We start from the raw sequence: 15926 nt of genomic DNA on the forward strand, positions 1-15926 counted from the left end.
GTGACTTGCTGTTTACACTGTTGTTGTAGAAATGTTGGTCCCAGGATATTAGCGAGAAAAGGTGGAATTTAAATTCCAGTTTGTGAGAGAGTATCTGATGATTTCTTGTCTCAATAAGTGACTTGTGTATGATAACAGAGTGCAACAGTACCAAGCCAAGCCTAGAACCCAGCAGTCCTCTCTCCCACTTCCCTGCACTAGGATAAAACAGTTTGTACTTTTGGGGTATCAGCAGAAGTCAGAGACTGCATACATTTTTAAAAGTATTGATTTGGAGAATAAGAATGTAACGCACCAGGATACTGGTGAAATACACCCTACATTATTATTCTAATGCTGTAGCTTTGCCCTCTTTATCTGCTACAAACAAAAGAATCAGTTGGAATAATAGGTGTACAACCGGGAAAAAGAATTAAACAGCTAAAACTGAGCAACATTTTCAAGCCAGGGTAACAATCGAAGAGGCACTATGGAATTGCATTAGCTAATTTCACACCCGAATCCTGGTTTTGTTCCTGTGCGCATTCACCTTCTCTAGCTGTCATTGCAGCCTTTGCTGAATTAACTGTTTGCTGGAGACACCTAACTTTAGGGGCTTTTTTTACACGGTTATTCTAACTCCATAAGATCCATGTCTGGATTTTATTCTCTGTGCCAAGAACATGCAGCTAGGGTGGAAAGAAAGTACTTGCTCCACCGCTATACGCAACGTGCCCCCAAAGGTATTTTCGTAGTGGTTCAAAGGGTGGGAAGGCATCTTTATTAGCTTGGATTACATGGCTCCCCTGCTCTCGGTGCTGAATCTTAGCTTTGTAGAGTGACTGAGGAAGTTTTGATTGTCAGGATCTCCACAAATCCAATTTGCACAATTAAAAAAAAAAAAAATAGAACGCTTTCAGATACTCTCAATACAATCATTAACGATTCTAATTTAAAATATTTTCACCCTACTGATTTCTGATGTTCCCTAATTTACACAGATAAAATAATGTTTGAAAATAATTAAGATTAGCATAGGCTTAATTATGCTGCATTGCAGGGTCAGAAGTGTCATAATTAATGTTCATCGAGAGGTAATTAATTTCTAAAAGCTTTGGAGACTAGTTTTCATTTTCCCCTGCATGGTGACTTTATTCTTGCAGATCTGCTGCTTCTCCTTACATACCTAAACATCATTTTAATTGGATCACAGTTGACATGCAAGCTGACAGGTTTTGTCCTCATTTATTTTAAATGGAAATATATGTGCTTTGGTGCAGAAGCATTTTAAAGGTGCGAAAGTAATGGTAAGCCTTGGAGTCCTGAAAGGCAAATTCAGCAGAGCCCCATAGATCTGAAAGGAAACCTTCCCAAACAGTGGGCACTTCCAATGCTTTACAGTCTGTGGCCACACAGTACTGGGCCAGATTCTGATCTCAGTCATACTGGTGTAAGTCAGTAACTCCACTGACTTCACTTGCCTGGTGTGAGATCAGATAAGGTCTCAGATAGATGTCATCCTAAGCATGCAAGCCCTGGTTCAGGAAAGCCCTGATAAATTGGAGTGGGTTCAGAGAAGAGCCACGAGAATGATTAAAGGATTAGACAACCTGCCTTAGTGAAACTCAGAGAGCTCAATCTGTCTGGCTGAAAATAAGGTGTAACGGTGAAAGTAAACAATCAATGGAACAATTCACCAAAAGTCGTGGTGGATTCTCTATTGCTGACAATTTTTAAATCAAGACTGGATATTTTTCTAAAAAAGGTTTGTTTTGGGGACGTTCTGCAGCCTGTGTTACACAGGTTCAGACTAGATCAGCGGTTCTCAAACTGTGGGTCGGGACCCCATTTTAACGGGGTCGCCAAGGGCTGGCAGTAGCCTTGGTGGGGCCCAGGGCTGAAGCCCAAGCCCACTTCCTGGGGCAAGGGCTGCAGCCCTGAATGTGGGGGCGGCTCAGATTACAGACCCCCCCCCCTCCCCGCCCGCCCGGGGCTGAAGCCCTTGGGATTTGGATTTGCCCCCCGGCCAAAAGTGGTGGGGCTCTGGCTTTGGCCCTGGCCCCCCTGCCTGGCATCGTGTAGCAATTTTTGTTGTCAGAAGGGGGTCGTGGTGCAAAGAAGTTTGAGAACCCCTGGACTAGATGATCAAAGGGGCCTTGGAATCCATGAGAGCACTTCAGTGCATGCTTAAGCACCTTTCTGAATGAGGATGCTTTCCTGAATCGGGCCTCAGATGGCAGGTGGGAAGGAAAATGACAGAGTTTTAAGGATTAGCCCTGTATAATTTCAAGACAATTCTAGGAGCTGAAGCTACAGAGTCTGAGGGGTGCTTGTCCCCCTCCATCACTGCACTTTACCCTCTCCAGGGGTTTTATAGCGTGACTGTACTGTAACAGGGAGACCGTAGCATACACCTGGCCTCCCATTTGTGAGTCACTGCCTGCTCTCCTCCTCTCCCAAATGCAACTGCATAACATTCAGCTTCTGCAATTTCCTACAGGGAAAAGCACTGTAATGTTAGGGAAGTATTCAAGTATTTTTAGCTGTCTCGTAATGGGATTTTGCAGCTGAAAGGGCCAGCATTATGTGACAAGTCCGCTCTCTGGAGACCACAGTTTGAGAACCTGTGAACTGCGTTTGTTAAATCGGTGGATGGTATGTGTCCTGGAAATACGCTCCTTGGTGCCTAATTCCAGGGAGTCAGCTGGGAGACCGGTAAGCTCCAGTAGCAGTGACAGAGTTAAAGGGGCAAACACGCAGCTGTTACCTGTACTTTCATTTCTCGATCTGTGTCCCAGATCCGGATAATCCGCACATCTCCTGATGTCATGAGAAGCCCAGTCTCTTGTTCCCAGTCCACCACCATCCCTGCTCCTGAGAAAAAACACAGGACATGGAAATTATTCTTCACAAACACAAGCAGAGCTTGACAGAGCCAAAGACCAAGTTTTGTGATCTGACACTTTGTAGCAGAGCTGGGAGAATCAAAAATCACACGCACACTCACTCAAAATTGGGCCAGACCAGCTGTTCCTGAGTTCTAAACGATGTCCCTCACTCATTGGACTAGGTGTGCTATAGAAGACACTTGCTCCCCCCTGAGCTGGAAGCGGAATCTCTCTGCTCAGCAAAGTCCCCTTCTGGCAGATGCTCCAAAAGGTCCAGATGGCCTCTACAGGAAAATGGAACCAGCCTTCTGCAGGGCGATGGACCCATAAATTATTCATCACCCTGTAAAAATACCAGGCTAAAGATTGTCTTGAGTAGACTGGCCTGGCGTGAGTTAGGGCACCCAGCATGGCCACAGCACTGCTTTCAAAGGACTATGGAATCTATGATTTCTTATCCCCACTCAGATCGAAATATTGCATGTGACTAAGAGGACATGTTTTTACACAAGGAATGGTGAAGCTGTGGAATTTGCTGCTGCAAGATATTCAGTTAAATAGCTCAGCAAGACTCAAAAAAAGTGATGTGTCTGGATAAGGAGAACATTCTGCAGTTACACTAGCTAGAACACATGTACAAGGGCTCTCAATCCTCATGCTTCAGGGCATAAACTGATTGCCAGCAGGGGTCTAGCAAAAATTTCCTCCCATGGTACTGGAGCATTACAAGGGCTCTACCTTATCCTGAAGCATCTGATACGGACCCCTACTACAGACAGGTTGGCCGACTATATGTACCAGTGATCTTTGCTGGTATGGCAATTTCTATTCAACAAAGAACTGTCTTTCACCCCTTCTCCCATTGAGAGGATTAAGTGGTAAAAGCCACAGAGAGAGTCAACAGTGCGTAAGTCCACAGAATACTAATGTCAGAGCAAGGTAGCTACTTTGGACTTGGGAAATAGCAGGCTCTGCAAACTCCTAATTGGTGGGGTAATCTCCAAGGAAGAATTCCAGTGCATTCAATTAGAATGGTCTTCTTTACACTAGCTACAAGCTGCCAGCACAGTGCCTAAACGTTCTGATTTAAGCAGAAAGCCATATACGAATTACCTTTTGCTTCCTCTGCTGGGAGACTGACTCACCCTGGATCTGTGGGTTTCCCAGAGAGATTTCTATACATATGAACATACAGAGATGAAAAAAAAAATCCCAGGGCAAGGAAACCTGAAATGAATTTCGTTGCACAGAAGCACAGACGTTTGCATTCTCTTACATGCACAAGTTCTCTTTTATACAAACCAAGATAGACTCTAGAGTCTCCTCTCTTTTCACAAGCAGCTTTGCACGGTGCTCTCATAGTACAGATTAGAACATGGTGCCAAACATAAGGTGGGTACATTACAGCAGAAGACTCACAAGAGTACTGTAATAGATTAGGATTGCAGCCTCACTTTTCTTGCTTCCATCAGGACCTTTTGTGAAAGATTCTAACACTAGAAAGACCCCAAAGAGAGACACCGAGGTGCCTTCTCAAAAAGGAATTCAGTGGGGATTTTTCTTATCTTGCTCTTCAAAATTAGCAGTAGCAGGAACTTAAATACCTTGCAATGCTCTGGTTGCCATTAGAGGTCCACTGACACCATTTAGCAAAGCAAACATCTGCCACAAGGAAAGAGGTCATGCTTCCAGAACTGGACAGGGCATGAAGCACAGAAGTTGAAGCACCCTAAGGAATAGTAGGCCTGCTTTGAGGACAACGGGATGACAGTGTTTTGTGCAGATGCAGACCGAATTTGCTACCTACTTCCCCTCCTGGAAAAGCACAACTGAGCCCTCTCCTGATCTCACCTCATATTGCAGGATCAGAAGACACTGACATTGATGGGCTCATCTTATTACAGGAAATTCAAGACCCACAGCTAAGCTGACAGATCACATCTTTATCTTGTGAGTCAAATAGACTGTTACTTTGGATTGCCCAGCCGCTCTGAGGGCTGCTAGACATCCCAAGCAAACAAGCAGGCAGTGGTTTAGCTTATACGCACCTCCAAAGTGTTTTCATTTGTCATCTTGTTTATGGCCCATGTGACAAGATAAACCTGGGAGGCCTGAAATGGATACTGCCATTACATCGCTGATGGAGTTAAGTAGGCAAGGCTCTGCTAGGCAGTTTTAAAGCTCCCAAATTTCCATTCATGTTCCCCAGTTTGAAGACAATTATCTTCTTCAGTTTGATCAGCAGCAATAATCCCTGAACCCGCAGATTTTCCTCCACTGGGAAGGATAAGAAGTCGTAGGGCTTAGGTTGGTATTGTTGGTGCCAATTATTAATAAGTTTGTTCTGGGGTAGCCGTGGGGAATTTGTTCTTTTCATAGTCACTGGGATCTTCAGGAGAGTAAGGGAAAATTTTGTTTCTTACAAAGGTGGAGGTTTCGCATCATGAGAGATTTCACAAGTTGGAAAGAGCGAGAATTCACACCAAAGAAGGGCACTGTGAGAGATTCCACTTCTGGAGAGGAAGAGGGATGGAAATCTAATTTTGAAGAGGATGCTTCACATATGTAGGAGTCCCCTCCAGCTGGGGGAACACGTGGAGAGACTGCATCTTGCAGAAGGGACTTCCTTCTTCAGCACCCAACAACGCTAAAGTTCAAATTGGAGAAAGGTGTGTAGGAATGGGTGGACCGACTTACAGAGTCATAGATTCTAAGGCCAGAGGAAATGTGATCATCTAGTCTGAACTCCTATATAACACAGGACAGAGGTCCCCAAAATAATTCCTAGAGCATATGTCAGAAAAACATCCAATCTTGATTTAAAAATGCTCAGCGATGGAGGATTCGCCACAGCCCGTGGTAAATTGTTCCAATGGTTATTTATCCTCAGTGTTAAAAAATTAAACCTTATTTACAGTCTGAATTTGTCTAGCTTCGGCTTCCAGCCACTGGATTGTGTTAGACCTTCCTCAGCCCAGGATCAAATATTTGTTCCCCATGTAGGTACTTACAGACTGGGATCAAGTCACCTCTTAACTTTCTCTTTGTTAAGCTAAATAGATTGAGTTCCTTGAGTCTACCACTCTCAGACAGGTTTTCCATTCCTTTAATCATTCTCGTGGCTCTTCTCTGAGCCCTCTCCAATTTATCAACATCCTTCTTGAATTGCGAGCACCAGAACTGGACACAGGATGAAATAACCTCTCCACTCCTACTTGAGAATCTCCTGTTTATGTACCCCAGGATCACACTGGCTCTTTTGGTCACAGTATCACGCTGGGAGCTCACATTCAGCTGATTATCCACCACAACCCCCACATTTTTTTCAGTCACTGTTTCCCAGGCTAGAGTCCCTCAGCCTGTCAGTATGGCCTGCATTCTTCGTTCCCAGCTGCACACATTTACATTTAACCATATTCAAAAAACCCATAGTTTGCGTGTGCCCGGTTTACCGAAAGACCTAGATCACTCTCAATCGGTGACCTGTCCTCTTCATTATTTCCCACTCCCCCAGTTCTTGTGTGTCATCTATAAGCTCTGTGAATGATGATTTTATGTTTTCTTCCAGGTCATTGATAAAGATGTTAAATAGCACAGGGCCAAGAACCGATCCCTGCAGGACCCCGCTGGTAACACACCCACTCGATGACGATGCCCTGTTTTAAGTAACATTTTGAGACCCATCTGCTAGGCAGTTTTTAATCCATATAATGTGGCCAACACCCAAATGCATAGTCCTATGGGTTGCACTATATCCCCCACTATCCACTAATGCTTTGATGGGCTCCATCATTGTAGTATCTGATCACCTCTGTTTTCTGAGACTGGACGGGCTGCATTTCAAATTTCAATAACCACAGCTTTAATGACCTTCTCTCTAGCGTGCCCTTCTGAGCAACCTTCCTCGACAAAATGGGAAATACAATTTTGACCTCATCTGACACACATTGCTCCAAGGGGGGCCCCGTGGTTCCCATATTACCCCAAACAACCCAGGCACGAGAGAGAAAAAACTCTTGGCATCCTCCTTAATGAGAGACTTTGAATACCCGCAACCTGAGAGCTGTTCAACCTCTCGTCACCAGAGGCTGCACATGTGCTGAATTCCAGGCACGCATGACATCCCAGGAAATCTCAGCTTCCAGCCTCAACGGGCTGCAGCAGATGACAAGAGCAACCGGTGAGAAACAAGAGGCTGATACGATACGTTTTCAAACCCTTTCAATGAGATGTGCTATAAGGAACAAATAACTATGTGACTAGAAAACTCCAAACAAGAAGCTTAACTTGTGTAGAAAAAGAGCAAAAGAACTGGCAACTTTTTATATAAATCTAAATTATTCACGAGTATGTAAACGAGAAGGATTCTTTTGCCTGTGAAATATTAATCACAAGAAAACTCCACAATATACACAGTGACGTTACTCCTACATGTTATCAATTAAGGGCAAGTTGATGTTTATTAAAGGAGGCAGAGGTTTTTAGTGTTTCAAGAACGGAAACTGGTACATTATTGACTCAGGTTAACATCTTAAATTCCGGCACCATTGGTACGAAAAACAGAAGTGGGGGCTGGTCTACACAACTGCTTAAGTCAATGTAACTTATGTTGCTTGGGGATGTGAAAATGACACCTCCCTGAGAGACGCAAGTTACATCGATTTAAAGCAGTGTCCACACTGCGCGATGTCAGCAGGAGATGCTCTCCTATCGGCATGGCACATCTTCACCAGACATGCTACAGCGGTGCCATGGTTCTCAGTTTTCACTAATGTTTCCTTTTTAAATTAAAAGGGACCCATCTCCAGGGTGTTAGGGCTTAGAGTGAGGTCTACCAGCTGTTTTGCGCCCTACAGGTTCAAGCATGTTGGGCAATCACTCTGCTCAGCCAGTGCGTTGCTCCAATGAGAAGGCAGCATATTGAAAGAGTACACGACTCCTCCACTCTGAGTGAGCCATAGAGGCGGAGTCTCTGATCCGGATTTCCCCCCATTTCTGCCTGCTCACCAGCATGGGGCAGACAAAGCAGGGAATGGTGCGATACACTTGCACCCATAGGGAAATCTGGTAACTGAATTTATGGAATTTTTAAAAACCCGTGAATTTTAGGACCATGAACCTGGACAGTACAGCTCCTTTAACATTATTTCTTGAGACCACATTTTCCTACATTCTTGGATGATAAAACACAACAAGTCTTCCACAACTCAAGAAAACAATTTTGAAAGGGGTTTTAGCTGAGCCTTTTAACACAAGGGCTAGCAGTTCTGCATGATGTGAAAAGATATATAGGCAATGCATATCAACAACTGTTCTTGAAGCGGTAACTTTCTACGGCTGTTCCCTGCAGGATTCCCTCTGAAAATCAGATCTATATCTCGATGGGATAGTTCCCTGTATAAATTTCAATAAATAACCCTGGCGCTGAAATCAGATTCATTCCAACTCTGTGCACTTATTTTTATCATTGCTGGAACGTGGCCAACCTGTACTTGGCATTTTGATGAGTTTGCAAATGCCTGTACGGACCACAATACCAAAGCATCTGAAAGACACCCTGCTGATCTCTTGAACAGGGGCCCTCCCGGGGAAGCAATGAGGTGTATCTCCATTTTAATTTCAAAGAAGCAGTGGGAAGACTGCATTACCTCATTCTTCAGTCCTAAAATGTACCCTTAAGTGACACTCTTTCCATGCCAAGCACTACCTCCAGTGACACAGAACGAAAGGGAAAAGTATCTGTGACTTTGGGAATTTAATTTAAAACACCCAAAACCCTTGTCCTGGAGTTGCAGCTTCTCTAACAGCTTTATTTCCATAGAAGAACTGTCTTTACCTAAGGTGCTTCTCTCTTTCTCCACCCTCAAAGGAGCAGATACCAACCCCCAAGCGAGATTTGGGGTTTCGCTCTTCCCGTGCTCTGGCTGTTATCTCACTCAGCACGTGGCCCCTGTTGGCCAGCTGTGTATTAGGGCAGGCAGGCTGTCTGCTGCAGCCTCCTCCACAGCCCAGCTGACAACCTCCTGTACACGCTAGCTGGACACCTCTTCTTGGGATCCAGCACCCCCCACCCCAGCTGCTAACTTTAATACCTTGAGATCTCAACTGCTGCATCCCCCCTGCAGCCCCCACCTCTCTTATCTAGATTGCTTACTTACTGCCAGCGAAAGTGTCAGTTTTATTAAAAGGCAGAGTGGAGGCCTTGAGAGGCCAAGCTCCTGTTCTTTCAGAATATGATATTTGAAATTTTTCATTTTGTTTTGGGAGTGCTGGGGGAACAGAGGGAGGGAATGAGCTGACGAGCACATGCTGTTTTCTCTTCCCTGGGATGAAAAGAATAGAGCCATTCGTGAGGTAAGAGCGAACGCATGTATTTTGTATCTGAATCAACAAACCCCACAGAACCAACTAAGGTGGAAAGTGGGTGGAGGGGAGACAGAAAAGGTTTCCTACTCCAGCCTTCTCTCCACGCACACAGAGCTGCAAGGCTAGAAAATCAAGAGGATGCTCAAGTTTATAGGCTTTCAAGGATTTATACAATCCCTTCTGAGGTTATTTCATCCCCACCATTTGATTCTGATGCCTGGACTTTGTCCGCTCACCTGTGAATGCTCCCAAAGGAAATCCCCTTTCCTCTCCCTTTCATAACCTGAGCTCACGTTGGCACACGGAGAGAGGTGATGTGTGGAAATGTCAATACTAACTGTAGAACGTTATTCAAAGAAAACTCCCTTATGTACCTCCCCTTAACCAGAAGCCATCTGCCTCTCTAGGGTGTGCTGAACTGAAAAATAACTAACTGGGTTTTACATTTCTAGACATTCTAGGCCATTCCAATTTTGGAATAACACAGCCTTGCATGGAAATAACAAAAGATGTGAATTAAAATCCATTTAGTTATTCTGGTGCAACTTTATCCTCTTTTCACACCAGCATTGTAAGGAGGCTCCAGGGCCAATCTAGACACAAACAAGAAGCTGTGGCCTCGTGCCCTCTAGGTAGTTACTTAGCACGGCTTTCATTATTTGTATTTGTTATTGTAGTGCCTAAAAGCCCTATTCATGGACCAGGATCCTACTGTGCTAGGCGGTGTATAGACAGAGAACAAAAAGATGGTCCCCACGTGATGCTGATAAACCAGGTGCCAGGACTTGCCAAGGCTTTAGGCCTCAGCCAAGCACAGACAAATTCCTTGCTGTAAACCCAGTGTTTCGCCTGTGAGTTGGGGCTTGTGTACACTTACAGCACTGCAGCGGTGCCACTGTAGTGCTTTGTGAAGACACTACCTATGCCAACGGGAGAGCGTCTCCCAAAGGTGCATGTACTCCACCTCCCTGAGGGCAGGAACTATGTTGGTGGGAGAAGCCCTCCCATCGACACAGCATCATCCACAGCAGGAGCTCAACTGGTCTAACTGCAACACTCAGGGGTGTGGATTTTCCAAACTCCTGAGCAACAAAGTCATTCCAACGTAAGTTTGTAGCGTAGAGCAGGGCTTAGTAAGGTTAAGTCGGGTATTGAACTTATAATAATGTGTTTAGACTTTATGAAATGCTTGTACATTGCTGCATACAATAATCTCACTTACTTTATAGCATGTGATAAAGATATTGTAATATTTAAGTTTTTGCTTTATAACTGTAAAAAGTGTTCGCCCTGAACCGGTCAGCCTGTCAGAAGGGATCATCTCTTGCCCATCAGGGAGGACTATCAAAACTAAATGGGCCACTGTGGAACATTACAATACAAAGACTTTTCTAATTGCCCCAGCCCAGGTTATGTGCAAAAGGGCTCATCCCATCAGCTTGAATTCTGAAAGAAGGAAATAAAGATAGCGAACAAGAACATTTTTCAATCTGGGTTAGCCCTAAAAGACAGATTACTACAGCTCCGCCACCTTTTAAAACTATAGACTGCAACTCGTTTGTGTTTATATGTTTGCCTGCTTTAACCTGTAAATAACTCTCATTTCTTTTTCCTAGTTAATGAAGCCTTAGTTAGTTTACAATACGACTGACAAGTGTTGTCTTTGAGATCTGACCTGGGGTAAGTGCCTGATCTCTTGGGACTAAGTAACCTGAAACTTTTGAGATCTTTGGTGTATGGCAACCACCTATTACTTAGCCCGGCTTGCCCAGGTGGCCAGACAGACTGGAATGCCCAAGGGGACTGTCTGTGATTCCATAGTAAGACTATTGAGGTGCTTCAGGAGTTCACACTTGTTAACAGGTTGATGAAATTAATTATAGAATGTCCAACCAGGCTGCCCTGCCTTTTGACAGTCTGTCGTGCCCACTCCAGACAATGTGCCACCTTGCACCAGAGAGCTAACAATGTGGCCCAGGAAGTCAATGGAATGTAAGGATGCCCCCGGGGCTTTAGCAAAACATGTGCATCTGACGAGGGTGTATCTGGATTGTTTGGCCATCAAACAAACTCGTACATTTTGGAGAACTCATTCCACAACAGAGATAGGGGAAATCCCTGCTACATTTTCCATTAGGAGAATGCCCGGGAGCTAAACACTTGTGCTTGTTTTTATTGATTCACAGCTATTTCTGCGCTCTGGACAGAGTGCTGCTTGCATAGCATTGGCAGTATTGATCCTGCATGGGAGTGTCTGGCATTTCCTTAAGCTGATGCCCAGTTACTGAACAGGGAATTCCCTTTGGCCAAGACTTTCTAATTTGAGCCTTTCAATTTGCCACTGAACGCCTAGCAAAGCCAGGATGCTAATAGTAACACATTAGCTTTGCACAGTCCAATCCCACAGCTCTGTTTCTTGAACAGTCAGACGGAGGGCAAAGGCCCTTAATTAGAGAGCTCTGAATCACACACACCGATACAACCACTTTTGTTCTGCTAATCACTACAGACACATTCCTGCCTTTTTCAGCTAATGACTATTAATAGTTAACGAACAGCCTATGAAGATTACGTCAACTTTCACACACACACGGAAATGGTGTTCTGAGGAGTTCGCCATCTGTCTCGCTCTTCAGGGGCTCATTAGAGAGAAGGGATTCATGTCCAACAAACCCCCAGGCTTCTGCAGCCAAAGACAGGGGAGTTACATACACTTTTATGGAAGGTAACGGCAGGGCTTGAAATATTTACCAGACATGTACTAGCCAAAGGACTCAACCCACTAGACAGAGCCTGATAAAGATGCACCAGCTATTCTCTTTCCCGTCACAGTCTGATATAATGGGTATGTCATACATTTAACTAACATCACACAAACAAAAATCCCACTGGCTCAATGCGATATCTGTTGTCACCATTTGGAAGCCGTCATTCAAACCCTTTTACTCAAGGATGGTTTGAAACGTTCCTACCGCAGAAGGAGCTTTATGTACTCAAAAGACTACCCAACATCTCCCACCTGCAAAAAGCCCCCACACCACAGCAGCCACATCAGATTAACTTGCTGTCCTCTCCACTGGGCACCTGGGTCCATCCAGATAGCATCATATACTCTTCATTACACTCCCCATTGTTCATTAACTACGTATGTACAAGACAAGGAATGGGAGGGACAGAAGCAGCAAAGCCTTCCAGCTGACATTCAGAAGGCCCTTCCCACCCCAGCTGCTCATAGGTAAGAGGAAAGAAAGCACTCACCTCCCTGTTTACTTCTGTCAAGATAGATTGAAACCCTTCGGGCCAGACCTGTGAGAAGACAGGGAGTAAGGGGTGATGCTAAGGGTAAGTGGGTCAGCCAAGGCAAAATAAATCGGAAAGGGTTAGAAAAGCAACTCAAAGTAAAGGAAAAGAACAGTGAAGGGAAAAGCAGCAGCACCAAGTCAAGTACATGCTTCCAACCAGAGAAAAGGCACTGGTTTGGTTTTAATCACAGCAGCCTTTTCCTAGGAAGCCATTAACGAGCTTCAGTCTGTTTGCCAACACCACAGATTTGATTGGTACGTTTCTCCCTGAAACTGGACACTCTCTAGATCCTTTTTATAGTTTTGTTCTTTGGTATAAAATAAAATGCATCTCACTGGAGAGTGACAAATGAAAATCAAAATGACCCATGACATAAACATCTGTATAGATCAAACCAAACACAAAACAGGAAGGTTTTTTTTGTCATTTCCGGCTTGAGTGCGGCTGAGCAGCAGTATAATGGGGTCTCCTGCACCATACTTCAGTGGATTGCTAATGAACACTCAGTCAGAGAAAATTTACAGATGCTAGTTAGGCAGCTCTTAAGTGGGGAATTAGCTGGAGAACGGATTAGTTTTAAACCTTCATAAACCCTGGACAGCAAAAGAAGCTGCAGGGTGGCAGCACGTTCACAGAGTATGGCTGTGTTTAAATACTTGTTGAGATCCCTGCATATGTCTTGCATATAGACTCAATGTGTTCAGAAAGCGATCCTGGAAACAGGAAGGTTTCATACACACTCTGGTTCTCTTTGCCAGTCTGGACAAAGGAGAGTAATGCAGGCTTATGCGAGTGGTATACAGGAGGAACTGGGAGGGGAACACAACACTTAAGTAGATGTAATTAGGTGGATTCAAGGCAGCTGGTTGTGTTTCCACACACTCCTCTGAGTCCCAAAACCTGAGTTTTAAAAGAGCTGAGATGCTAAGATTGGAGGTGGCAGTTTATGTTCCGTTTTTCCTCACAGATATGGTTTATCTTGAAGGAACAATGGGAAAGTTGCCATTTCACTCATGGGAAGTGTCTGCACCATTTCTTGTCTTCAGAGACATAGCTGTGCAGCTGCACGACACACACTGCTGGGCCAGACAGTGCAAGTTCTGAGTCATCTTATACAGGCTGCTTGTACAGAAACCTGAGGACAGATAGAGAGCTACTCACCTATCTGACACCCCGGGATCTCCAGCCACTCACAACGAATCTCCCTATGTTTATGGTAAATATTTGAACCCCAATGCCCACAGCAGTAGGACCACATCTTTACAGCAACTCCTACACTGCTCACTAGAAAATGCTCCAAGTTTTCCTTAAATGCCACATCAGTTTTGCACTTGCAGATCTAATTTTTGCCTAGTTCAAAACATTAGGCTATTAACAACGTGAGCTTTGCCTCTTTTTCAGACTTCATCCTCTGGCTGGACTTAGGAATTGTCCACACAAGAAAGTTGCATTGTTTTAACCAACGGTGTGAACCCAAATTGGTGCAACCCCTTAATTAGACACTTTTATTTTGGTTTAAGAGCAGCTCCTGCCCCGTCCCATTTCAGCTTAAATGGATAGGAAACAGGTTTGAACTGGATTGAAATAAGAATCTCTTAAATCAGAACAACAGTGTCAACACCGAGGGTTGCACCAGTTTAACTAAAACTGTTTAAAACCAATTTAAGTTAAACTGATGCAACTTTCCTATGTAGTAATGGCCTCGCTTTGGTTCAAGCATCTCAGCCAGGTGAGGAACTGATGGACACTATGCAAGACTACTTTGCTGTTGTGATATAAATTACAGCGCTAAAGCAGGGGTGGGCAAACTTTTTGGCCCAAAGGCCACATCTGGGTATGGAAATTGTATGGCAGGCCATGAATGCTCACAAAATTGGGGTTGGGGTGCGGGAGGGGCTCTGCCTGGGGGTGCAGGCTCCCAGGCTGGAGCGGGACAAGCCCCAGACCCCACTCCCCAGCAGGAGCTTGATGGACGGATTGAAATGGCTGGCAGGCCGGATGCGGCCCACAGTTTGCCCATCCCTGCGCTAAAGCCATGGAACTCCCATCACTTAAAACACCCTGCTGATGCCTTTCTGACCCCTGTAGGAAGTACCCTGGTTTCTCTATTAAGCGCTATGCGTACTCTTCCTTTCCCCACCCTAGCCTGTTCTTCACAAATGAGAGAAGTGCATGGAAAGGTGCTGTGTTTCTCTTAACGTCTCATCTATTCCTGACGCTTACACCCATGCAAAGTCAGCATCCTGGTTGCTGTGGAGAAGATGATCAAGTCACAGAGGAAGGATTCTGACACTGGGGGTATGGATGAAGAGAGAGGAAGATCAACAGCAGGAGTAGCTGAACTCCAGTGAAACTCCTGGTTTCATGTAAACATCCTTAGTAAAAAAAAGAGGGAAGTGAGGGGCAGAAAATTGAGAATGTGAACATAACTGCTTCAGCGCTGGACTGTAACCTGGGTATCGGCAGCAAAAGCTAGCTCTTCAGTCGAGAATCTCATTTCCCAGGGAATCATTTCACGTGGCTCTTTTGAAATGAATGAGTTTATTTCCCTCCCCACAAAGAAATCTACATTTCTCTTCTGAATCTAATCCAATCACTCCCTGGTTGAACAGCAAAGAAAGCAGCGAAGCCTGGACTTGCTTAGACCACAGGAAAGGAAAGGGTATAGAGGATGCATAAGAGAAAAAGACTCAAAGTTTCAGCACTGCTGTCTTGGCAAGCACAACTTCCTGACACTTGCAACTAAATCAGTTTTTGCTTCTGTTCATCATCTATTCTGCAATGTCAAACATTGCTTCTGCATACCTTCCTTTTGCTGCTGCTTTCAAGGTCTGCGGAGAGCAAGATGCAAGCCACAAATGCCCTGCCCTGATTAAAGGTGTGTGTAGGTATTGGGGGAGAAAAACGGGAGCAAGCCAGAAGGGATTCAGTCTGCATTTGTCAGCATCTCCTGTGAACTCTACTCATTATGCAGCAAGGAGTGGATGATAATGGGAGCCTTGGGGAATTCCTAGAGGCCAATGATTTGGGAGAGTCCATTACCAGGACAATGGAAATAATATCCTGATTCCTGGGAGGGAAAAGCTTAGGCAGCATCACTCAAAAAGGCTGATGTTAAGGAAAAAGAAATGGAGAAATGAGAAACCAACCGAATGAGAGTCAAAAGTGCAGCTTGACGTGTGTGGCTAGTGATTTTCTCTCCTCTGCTCCAGAGCAGGAGGAATAGGGAGCCAGGCACTTAACAGCTCAGTGCATTGGCTCCTTCCTGCTTTTGCTCCTGCAGGTTTAAATCATGGCAATTTTCACAGCACGCTGCAAACTTCCAGCAGTTAGTAATTAATTACGTGCGTGTATGACAGTGTGGTACAGAGCCTGAACTTACAGCAATCC

At 44.8% G+C, this 15926-nt stretch overlaps 1 protein-coding gene across 4 annotated transcripts in view; it reads right to left on the reverse strand.

The window, feature by feature from the left end:
• The window catches only part of RPTOR (regulatory associated protein of MTOR complex 1), a 273244-nt gene that overhangs the window by 11826 nt on the left and 245492 nt on the right, over positions 1-15926 (reverse strand). For 2 of the 4 annotated variants that reach the window (XM_039501518.1, XM_039501517.1), the window contains exons 29-30: positions 12492-12539; positions 2747-2853 (exon numbers count right to left, since the gene is read on the reverse strand). In XM_039501518.1, coding sequence (XP_039357452.1) covers positions 2747-2853; positions 12492-12539 — 155 coding nt within the window. The remainder of the gene's footprint in view (positions 1-2746; positions 2854-12491; positions 12540-15926) is intronic. The other 2 variants (XM_039501520.1, XM_039501519.1) reach the window with 1 other exon arrangement.

This window comes from Mauremys reevesii, linkage group 15 (genome assembly GCF_016161935.1).
Source record: "Mauremys reevesii isolate NIE-2019 linkage group 15, ASM1616193v1, whole genome shotgun sequence".
Taxonomy (NCBI): Eukaryota; Metazoa; Chordata; order Testudines; family Geoemydidae; genus Mauremys; species Mauremys reevesii.